At 45.8% G+C, this 10,719-nt stretch overlaps 1 protein-coding gene across 3 annotated transcripts; it reads left to right on the top strand.

Annotated features, from left to right (window-relative positions):
* The first annotated feature begins 7,260 nt into the window (after positions 1 to 7,260).
* Positions 7,261 to 9,485, top strand: LOC101755854. 3 transcript variants are annotated; one of them, XM_022826444.1, is made up of 3 exons: positions 7,261 to 7,656; positions 7,752 to 7,972; positions 9,277 to 9,485. In XM_022826444.1, exons 1-3 carry the CDS (start codon positions 7,588 to 7,590, stop codon positions 9,347 to 9,349), a joined length of 363 nt encoding a protein of 120 aa, XP_022682179.1. In that variant the 5' UTR covers positions 7,261 to 7,587; the 3' UTR covers positions 9,350 to 9,485. The 3 variants fall into 3 exon arrangements, with proteins under 3 accessions (XP_022682179.1, XP_022682181.1, XP_022682180.1); XM_022826446.1 differs by lacking the exon at positions 9,277 to 9,485 and adding an exon at positions 8,767 to 9,045 and having other exon boundaries at positions 7,273 to 7,656; XM_022826445.1 differs by lacking the exon at positions 9,277 to 9,485 and having other exon boundaries at positions 7,274 to 7,656; positions 7,752 to 8,404.
* The last annotated feature ends 1,234 nt before the right edge of the window (positions 9,486 to 10,719 follow it).

Raw genomic sequence — 10,719 nt, 5'->3', positions numbered from 1 at the left:
ACTGAGACTCAAAAGATGATCCACATCTCCAGCATGGCAGCATCGAGAAATCAAACCACACGGACAAGATAAAAGGGATGTTTCTGTTGTGATCTTGGTCCCGCGTTCGGGTTGGTTGTACAGTTAGGCGTGGCAGTAGACTGGACAGGCAGATCACCCTGCGGAATCATTGCAGAGGAGGATCTCCCTCCCCGTAACCTGGTAAATCCAGCGGACTGTCAGGACCGGCCACCGGATCCTGCTCGGTACCAAGGTCCCGACAGATTCGTCCATCAAGGGCGTGATTGGTTGCCCGCGTCCCACCGTCCGCTGCATGACCCCGAAGCATCTCGTGCACTGTCGCGTGTTCGGTTTGCCTCCCGGAACCGAAACGGCGCATCCCCCCGTTCCTTTCCCTCACTCCATCCCGCATCGCCCCATCCGCCCAGAGGGCACCTTCTCTCGCGAGTCGGGATGGCGCGGTGCTGGCGGGAAGATTTCGGTGGAGGGCGGGAGATGGCGCCGTATCGGGGCTAAAGGCGCGGGAGGTTACGGTGACCTCCCATCCTCGCGCCATTTTCTTCGCTCCCCTCCTTTCCGGTGCGCCTTCTCCTCTTCCTCCTCCTGTTCGACCTCGGTTCGCCGGTGGCTCGAGGTACTCCAGCGGCGCCCTGTGCCCCCGGCAGTGCTGCGACGGTACATCTCCCCCTCCTCTTTACGCTGCTTGATCCCCTCTCCCCCGCTGATCTGTCGATTCGTATTTTTTTGGTTGGTGTCGATGAACCCTAGGCTATTCTTCTGTCAGATCCGTGCGCTCCTTTTGTGGATTTAAGGTTGTGATGAACCGTAGGTACTTTTTGTGATGCAGATCTATGGTTCTCACATGTGTAGAGGTCGATCTGAATTTTTGTTCGGTTCTTGTGTGGGTCTGGGTCCTCCGGCGGCACCCTGTGCCTCCGCCGGTCCTGCGACGGTACATCTTGGTTGGTTTTCATCCACCCTATGATGTTTGTGCATCTGCATATATGGTTTTGATGAACCCTATGTTCGTTCTTATGCGCATCTAAGGTTGTCGTGTATATTTGTGGATCTGATTTCTTGAATCCTGAAATCATGGCTTACTGCTTTGCAACCAATGAGCCCCTAGTTAGCTGAGCAAAGTGCCTAGGTCGATGATGATTCCTTGCCGCCGGAGGAGCACCTTCGGGTGTGGCAGCCGCGTCTAGGATAAAATGTAGTTCAGAATGTTTGCTTGGTTAACAACATGACCCCAAGTTTTTGTATACTGAGCTCTAATGAACACTGCATTGTATTGTTAGACATGGACTTCCAAGGTAGGCGCCGGGCTGCGGCTGCTCTTGTTGCTGCTGTTGCTGCTTGGTTTTTCTTGTGGTTTAGAAGGAGAAGTGAGGATGCTCGATCTATTACCTATGGTCCCATGGCAGAGAGGGACAGAGAGAGGAATAGCAACCTCAGATTCATTTATGAATCTGATGATGTGCATTGTGTCAACCTGCTAAGAATGAGAAGGGCACCTTTTTTCCAACTGTGTGACCTGTTTAGGTCTAGAGAGTTGGTTGTGGATAGCATCCATGCCACTGTTGAAGAACAGGTAACAATGTTCTTGCATGTAGTGGGACACAACCAAAGTTTCAGGGTCATTAACATGACATTTAGGAGGTCACCTGAAACTATTAGTAGGTTCTTTCATCAAGTCTTGTATGCAGTTGGTGAGTTGAGAAATGAGTTGATTGTTCCAGCATCCACTAGTGTCCATCCTAGGATCCTTGGCAGCAGGAGATGGAACCCATATTTCAAGGTTGGTGGCCCTTTCCTAATTGCAACCCAATTGACCTGACCAATATGGTACCAACCTGTTAATATGGCTTTTTATTTTTAGGATTGCATAGGAGCAATTGATGGGACACATGTCTTAGCTAGAGTGCCTTTGAAGATGCAAGCTGCCTTTAGAGGCAGGAAGCACACCATCACTCAGAATGTACTTGCAGCAGTGGACTTTGATCTAAGGTTCACATATGTGCTTGCTGGTTGGGAGGGATCTGCACATGATGCTCTGATTTTATCAGATGCTCTTGAAAGGGCAGATGGTCTTACAGTCCCACAAGGTACCATAACTCACATACACACATGGCAACAATACTTGCACACACTAAACTGATAAATCATCTCCATTTGTTACATTGTCTAGGGAAATTCTATCTTGTGGATGCTGGATATGCAGCCAGGCCTGGGTTCCTGCCGCCATATCGTGGTACAAGGTACCACTTGAGGGAGTTTGGTTCAAATAGGCCACAAAATGAAAGAGAGTTGTTTAACCTGAGGTATTCTTCCCTTAGGGTGACAGTAGAGAGGGCCTTTGGTGCTTTAAAGAATAGATTCAGAATCCTTGATAACAAGCCTTTCCATCCTTACAAAACCCAAGTTAAGTTGGTTCTTGCCTGTTGTATTCTGCACAATTGGATACTTAGGCATGGACAAGATGAATATGTTCCCACTGAAGCTGCTTGGACTCCTAACTCCACTGATACCCCCCCTGAGCCAGAACATAGTGCTAATAATGGAACCTGGGCACAGCAAAGGGATGCATGGGCTGCACAAATATGGCAGAATAGGGGATCTTCTAGAGTTTAATTGCACTTAAGTATTTGGGGTCATGTACTGTTAACTAGCATTGATGAATTTGTAATATGGTCTGAGACCTTGGTACTTTGCTATGATGTGTAACTGCAATCATGAACAATACTACTTGGTATGATATTTGCATGCAGTACTTACTTTCATGTTTGATTTCTAAGTGCTTTGGTGTTTGTTTTTGTTATGGTATGATGGTTAGGACATGGCTGTGATGGGTGAGGATGTGGTTGGTGTTGTCAATCCCAGCAGCCCCTCCACCTAATGGAGCCCAGCCTGGGGGGCCAATGCAATGGACCAGTGTTCAGTCAGCCTTCATGCTTAGGAGGTTTCATGATCTAGTTGGGCAAGGGGTCAAAACTGATAAAGGCTTCAAGGAAGTGCATGTTAGGCAAGTTGCTAGGATGGTTTCTGATTTTGCTGAGGTGAATGTTACCACCAACCAAATTTATAACCACCTACGCAAGTGGAGACAGAGGTGGGTTAAGATTGCTAGGCTCAAGGACCTCAGTGGTGCTCTCTGGAATGAGGACCATCATATGATAGTCCTTGAGGAGGAGCATCTGATAGGGCACACTAAGGTTAGGCCACAGCTTACATATACCTCACTGTTATGATTAATAGCTACCCTTATCTCTAACTGTTGCACAACCTTTTGCCCAACTAGGATCATCCTGCTGATGCCAAGTTCTTGAACACCCCAATTGAGAACTATGTCCAAATGGAGGCCATTTTTGGGTCTAGTCAGGCTACTGGTAGGTTTGCCATGGGTTCCAATGAACCTTTAGGTGTACCTACTGACCTTGGACACCTTGAGGGGGGGATCTTGCAACAGAGACAATTAATTTAGATGGGAATGAGGGTGATTCTGGTAAGAAAAATGTAGGCTCCAATGGGCTGGACACCTCTAAGAGTTCTGATGATAAGGAAGGGAGAGGTGGTAAAAGGAGGAAGTTGGGTGAGGAAGAATACCAGCTGATGCATGGTATGACTGTTGTTGTTGCCTCTGTTGCAGAAGCCCTGAAAGCTCCTCAGCACAATGAGGTCCATGCAGATCTCTATGGTTGTGTCATGTCCTGTCCTGGGTACTCACAGAAGGTCTTGATGTTTGCACTTGTGTACTTGCTGAAGAACAAAGCAGAAGGCCTATGCTTTGTTCAGATGAGTGAAGCCCATAGGATCCTTTGGCTTAGGACCTACCTGAGCCAATCTAACTTCCTCTAGGTGGTTAAGGACTGTTATGTGATATTTTGCTTGCCTATGCTGTAGTCTGACATTTTGGGTTAGCACTAACCACTGATGGTGAGGGTAGAGACACCATTTGGGATATTTCCAATGCTGGAAATATTTTTGTATAGCATAGGCTACATGGTTCCATCTGCTAAAGGTGGTTTGCAGGGATCTGTTGGGTGTGTAAACATGAACACCTACACCTGGTCAATGTGATGGATGCCAAGTCTTTCATCTTGGATACATGTTCTGAATTCATGGATGCATATGTTGTTCTTGTTCTTCTTCTTAAGAACTGCTACATGGTAAGTCCATCTTATTTTCATCCTTTCCTATATGATGGTTGCTTCCTTCTGCCTTGATGGTTACTTTTGTTATTTGAGGTAAGAAAAAATGCCTATGATGACAAACTTATTTGCCCAATTAGAAGTATATGGGTATCATCAGATGACCTTGAGCTTGTGAGGGACTATGACATTGATCTTGTGATTCTTGTTGCTTATGGTTGTGTTGTTCCTGAGCTTTGTCCATGTTGTGCTACTGCTGTTTTTTGTGTTGACTGTGCTATAGTTCCTGGTGCCATTGTGCTACTGTTTTTGGTCTTTTTTTGGTCTTGTGTCACTGATGCTCCAAGCTCAGGGTCAAGGGAATATGAAAATAACATCTGAGGCCAATTCTTTTGTAACTTAGCATATCAGACTTGCTACTTGTTCTTTTTTTCTAGTTGTGTTGTTCATGATAAATTATTTTCCCCATGGGTACCATCACATGACCTTGAGCTTCTGACTGACTATGCCATTGTTCTTGTTATTAAGACCTACTACTGCTTCTGGATACCTGGTAAGTCCATCTTTTCAGCATTTCCTATGTGTTGGTTGCTTCCTTCTGCCTTGATGGTTACTTATGTTATTTAAGGTAAGACAAAATGCCTATGATGACAAACTTATTTGCCCAATTAAAACTAAATGGGTAGCATCAGATGACCTTGAGCTTGTGAGGGACCATGACATTGATCTTGCTGTTGTTGTTGGCAACTAGTATTGCATGCTCCTTACTTACCATTGTGCTGTTGCTAAGTTATTGTCCATGTTCTGGTGGCACTGTTATTTCTGGTGACATTGCTGCTGTTCCTGTTGCCATTGTGGTACTGTTTTTGGTCTTATTTTCATCTTGTGTCACTCCTGCGAGAGTGCACGGGATGCTTCGGGGTCATGCAGCGGACGGTGGGACCTTTGCAACCAATCACGCCCATACATATGCACATTGGATAATATGCATATGGGGTTACCTGTCTTGGTTACCTGACCAATTTGATGTTGTTGCACCTATCCCTTGGTACTGCTCTTTCTGTTGGCACTCCTGTTGTTTCTGTTGCCAATATGCTACTGTTTCTGGTCTTCTTTTGCCATTGTGCCACTGATGCTCCCCTTTTTAAGGACAAGAGAAGATGGAAATAAAATTGGTTGTTCACCATTTCTGGTTGTGTTGTTGTAGATGTGCTGTTACTGCTCTTTTTGTTGGCAATGTCTTGCTGTTTCCATTGCCATTGTCCTACTGTTTCTGCTCTGCTATTTATCTACTGTCTTGATGGTTACTTATGTTATTTAAGGTATGGCAAAATGCCTATGATGACAAACTTATTTGCCCAATTAAAACTATATGGGTAGCATCATATGACCTTGAGCTTGTGAGGGACCATGACATTGATGTTGTTGTTCTTGTTGCCAACTAGTAGTGCATGTTCCTTACTTATGCTTGTGCTGTTGCTCAGCTATTGTCCATGTTGTCCCTATGCTGTTATTTCTGGTGATATTGCTATTGTTTCTGTTGCCATTGTGCTACTGCTATTGGTCTTATTTTCCTGTTGTGTCACTGCTGCTCCAAGCTCAAGATCAAGGGAAGTTGAAAATAACATCTGAGGCTATTTTTTTTATAACTTACCATATCAGACTTGCTATTACCAAACATATACCTATGCAAATTGGATATTATGCATATGGAGTTACCTATCTTGGTTACCCAAGCAATTTGATGTTGTTGCCACCTATCCCTTGGTACTGGTTCTCCAAACTTCTGTTGTTTCTCAGATGTTGTCCTGGGATGGTTGCTCAAGGTTGCTATTTCTGTTGGCAGTCCTAGGATGGTTTCTGTTGCCTCTGTTGCAAATTGGGTAACCTGTCATGCTTCTGTCATATTGTTTTGTCGACCTCTTTGGTACTGCTTGTTCTTGGTTTTTTCTGGTTGTGCTGTTGTCATACTTGTCATTCTGTTGCCAATGACATGCTGTTTCTGTTGCCATTGTCTTACTATTTGTGGTCTGCTATTCATCTAGTGTCACTGATGCTCCAAGCTCAAGGTTAAGAGAAGATGCAAATAAAATCTGAGGCCAATAGTTTAATAGTCTGATTTTCTTTTATCATTCATCTACCTTTGCAATTGAATCAAGTTTCATTTTCTTCCTAAGGCACAATGGCTTGGTACGTTGTGTACCGTGGTAGGAAACTTGGAGTGTATGCAACTTGGGTAACCTGTCATCAGCAGGTCACCGGTTATCCAAACTGTTGCTACAAGAGTTTTAGTTCGAAATAGGAGGCAATTGCATCTTTTCTAGAGTGCACTGGTGACGGAGATGTCGATATCAAAGAAGCGACTGACGGTTCAAAAAACACGACAACTGGAGTTAGTTGGCTCCATATCGTAGCCGGGCTACAATTTATAATTATTATTGTACTCCTACTACTAGTCTATTATCTTTGGAAGTAGTCAAGCACGAGATCAGCCTTTGTAATATTAAAACATCTCATGTTCATCATCTTTGTTGGTAACCTCACCAATATGGTGCTAGGGTGCTCCGATCTCATCCTGTTCTATGTACCAAACACAATCTAGTGACTCCTGTCGTACACGAGAGCGATACAACCAGAACAACCAAACACAACCTCGCATGATTCAGGCCGACAGCAAAATGCAACCAAACAAACCTCCCTGTATCACTCTATTCCGTCTCCCACGATCCAGAACAACCGGTCCGTTCTGGACGGTTCGGACCGGAGCAACCAATCACGCCCCAAGCTCACACGTGTGTACCAGCACTGCGACTCGGACGGTCGGACCCCATCTTCTTGTCTACATCTGATAGCACTACCACTAGCAATTTGCCGTCAAACCCTGCAGGAATCTCCCGCATTGCATTGCAATCTTGCATCCCCGTAAAATGTCACCCAACCATGTTGCTGTAACCTATTATGCTCGATCCCCCGTCGAGCGTTGAAGCACGTCGATCGAGTCCTCGAGGCTCGAGCGCCCTTCTCCATCCCGTGCCACCGCTGTTGGCGCTGGGTCAGGTCAGCACTGCGGTAACTCCTCAAAATGCCATCAACCCTCGCAACGCCAGGAGATCATGACGCCAGCTGGTGCGTGTGCGCACGGGGAGACGACGAGGCGCATTTCCAAATCCAAATCTCCCATCCCGAGCCGGCGGCCCTCGCTTTCTCCGAAAAGAAGCCGAGGCAGGCAAGGCGCCCCTCGCCTTTTCACATCTTCACTTCACTTCCTCCTCCAGCTAGCTTCCCTCTCCCGATCCCTCCCTCCAACCCCACTCCGCCACCTCCTTCAACCTCCCTTCCTCCCTCCATCCATCCATCCCACCCGCTCCTCGCTCACTCCAAATCCCCGCTGCAACAGCGCACCGCGACAACCCAGGACAAAAACCCTAGCCGAGCAGCCATGCCCAAGCTCCTCCCGCTCTTCGTGTTTCTGCTCTTCTCCTCGGCCGCGGCCTCCAGCAGCTCCCAGGTACGCCAGCGTTCTCCAATCGCCGAATCTCCCCCGAATCTGGCTCGGACTTCCTGCAATTCCGCTCACATTGTGTCGTGTTGCCCCGCGCGCAGGCACAGGGAGCGGCGCCTTCTCGGCGGGGGCTGGTGCCGGTGGCCCCGGCGGAGGGGGAGCTGGGCGCGATGGCGCTCGGGCTCAACGACACGCGGCGGCGGCTTGGGGGGAGCTTCCAGCTCTGCGCGCCCTGCACCTGCTGCGGCGGGGACAGGCACACCTGCGTCCTCGCGCCCTGCTGCTACGCCATCAACTGCAACATCCCCAACCGCCCCTTCGGGTACTGCTCCTTCATGCCCAAGTCCTGCGACTGCCTCGGATGCAACCTCTGACGCGGCTGCTCAGCTGCTGCTGTCGCCCGCGGGATTCATTAAATTGGTCAGAGTAAGAGTTGAGAGAGTGGGGTAGTAAGGAATATGTATAAATTCCCCACCTGCTTAGTTAAGTGGCAATTGCTGTTACTTCTAGCTAGTATTTTGATGTGATCATTATTACGTGGTGTAGTTGCTACACTAGATTTGTTTGAGAGAGGAAAAAAAAAGGGAGGGGGTTGGTTTGATTTGGAGATCACTGCTAGGGTGTTCAGCAATCTCTATCCTCTGCCTGTGGGATTTTGTTTATCCATTTGGACACGACACATGGATGTCTGACTAGGATACTACTTGTTGATAGTGGCTAGTTAATAGCTGGAATAATGGTTTCTTTAGGTTTCGGGATTTAGTGCCTTTTAGTGGATGCCATCCCTAGCGTCTCACTGGGTGTTTGGTTCCACGGATTAAAGTTTAGTCCCTATCGCATCGAATGTTTACATACTAGTTAGAAAGACTAAACATGAGCTAATTATAAAATCAATTACACAGATGGAGGTTAATTCGCGAGACAAATCTATTAAGCCTTATTAAGCCTAATTAGTCCATGATTTGACAATGTGATGCTATAGTAAATATGTGCTAATCATGAATTAGTTAGACTTAATAGATTTGTCTCGTGAATTAGCCTCCATCTGTGCAATTGATTTTGTAATTAGTCTATATTTAACACTCCTAATTAGTATCTAAACATTCGATGTGACAGGGACTAAACTTTAGTCCGCGGAACCAAACACCCCCCGATCGTGTTGTGGAATGTGATGGCTCGTCAAATCGTGGCAGCTCTTTTTCAGAGTGACTGGATGGACCGGACCTTATCAGCTAATCTATTGTATTTGTTCCCCACCTTTGCTCTTTTCTGTCTTCACAAGATATTTGACAGATCCTACATTATGGCTACACGCTATGCTGATATAAGTCATGCTTCAGGAACCATGTTCTTTTCACTGATTTGGCAATTTTGAAATATGTGGGATATTTACAAGTCATGTTCTTCAATTTGCCCATCAACAACACACGCTAATTAAATATTGTTAGTGCGCTTTATGTCTGACCAATTCACATTTATTCTACTATTACCCAGTTTTAAAGACATTCTGCTTGTCAATTTGTTAGAAGAAAAGTTGCATAATGCCCTGTGCATTTCAAATTGACCTTAAGTTTAGCTATGAATTTTATTTTGCTGGTGAAGCTTAGTTATTTCTGGAACTTGCAGCATGACTCCGGTGTTGCAGTGGCAGTGCACCTCCATTCCTGCACAGAGGATGTATAATTGCCTGCCAAAGTGAATATGCATAAACATTCATCATATGTCCATGCTTCGAAGTTGACTGAGAAAATTCTGTTGTTTGCTTAATTATGTTGTCAAAAATTCTGTATGGAATGGCTTAACTTTTTATCAAAGAAAAGACTTCTGACATTTCAGCTGGCTGATGGTGCTAATATGTTGCTAGAACTTAGAAATCCATTTTCCAGACGAATATATGTTTATTTCCAAATTGTGATGTTCTTTTTCGTAAAAGAGAGTTCCTTCAGGATGTTCAAGATAAAGGCAGAAACATGCCAAAAGGAAAAGAAAAAAAAGTAGCGCCTAAGTTGCCCATAAGTGATGTTTTGAGTCACATAAGAAATGATTAGCTCATGTGCAAATCTTTCCAAAGTAATCAAGATGCAACTTTTCTTCTCATCTCTGATCGTTGGCTGCAGAAGTACTCAAACTTGCATCTTACTACACCACCTCTGCCTTTCTTCTCATTGCAACTCCTGCATCTAATCTCGTTCATGATACAAAAGGTTCAGTTTAAGGCTCATGATTACACAATGACTTTCAGCTGCAAAAGCTAGCATGATGGATCTCATCTCATTCCCAAATTCATTATCTTCCGTTCTGCATGGAATAACCTGTAAGCTATTCATATGCTTAGCTGTGTGAGCCTTTGGGGTAAATTATACTCTGATGCTACGGAGATGTGTCTTTGTTTCGGGAAACATATGCAGGTGTTTATGTGAAGGTGACTCCTAAATGTTGAGATGAATGAGCGTGATACGCTGACATATATGAATATAAGTATAAATGTAATGTGAAAAGAATAGAAGATGCATCGTATGGAGAAATGATTGAGCGTGCTATGTCCCTGTGGGACAGAGTGGCAGCAGCGTTTCCATGTGCGCAGGGCATCAACGGAGCCTGGAGACAGATTACTCGACAGGAGGCAGTGCCGATGCATGCTAGTTGGATTCATTGCCCAGGTTTGACTCCTGACCTCTCGTGCTTGGTGTGTGTCGTGACTGGTCCAGCTGCCTGCCTGGCATTGTTGACGTTGCCGTCGCACAGGCAACCCAGAGTCCCAGATGCTCATCGCAGCATCACGGTTCATGAATCAAGCCTGTCGGTTGTGCAAAATCCTGTAGGTCATGCAATGGAGCACTCGTCACGTACACAAAGCAGAGGCATCGCAAAACCAATGGTGTGGGTGCCTGATCACAGTAGGAGCTGAATTTTTTCAGCCAGGGATTTCTGAATTCTGAGGGAGGAAGCTGATGAATTTCAGCCTAAATGACTGAAATGCGTACATAAATTCCGTCAGGTTCAGTCAGGTGGTGTCCGGCTGTCAGTGATCCTATCAGACTAATGGTGACAGCCCCAAGCTATTATGTT

Source organism: Setaria italica, chromosome V (assembly GCF_000263155.2).
Source record: "Setaria italica strain Yugu1 chromosome V, Setaria_italica_v2.0, whole genome shotgun sequence".
Classification (NCBI taxonomy): Eukaryota; Viridiplantae; Streptophyta; class Magnoliopsida; order Poales; family Poaceae; genus Setaria; species Setaria italica.
The sequence above is the reverse complement of the archived record's forward strand: the minus strand, read 5'-3'. Positions and strand labels throughout refer to the sequence as shown.

Bases quoted from the DNA above. Each gene is read 5' to 3' on its own strand.
- LOC101755854 (XM_022826444.1), top strand. From the start codon at position 7,588: ATGCCCAAGCTCCTCCCGCTCTTCGTGTTTCTGCTCTTCTCCTCGGCC. The intron at 7,657-7,751 runs GTACGCCAGCGT...CCCCGCGCGCAG, and splicing joins CGGCCTCCAGCAGCTCCCAG to GCACAGGGAGCGGCGCCTTC. The intron at 7,973-9,276 runs GTACTGCTCCTT...TGGAACTTGCAG, and splicing joins ATCCCCAACCGCCCCTTCGG to CATGACTCCGGTGTTGCAGT.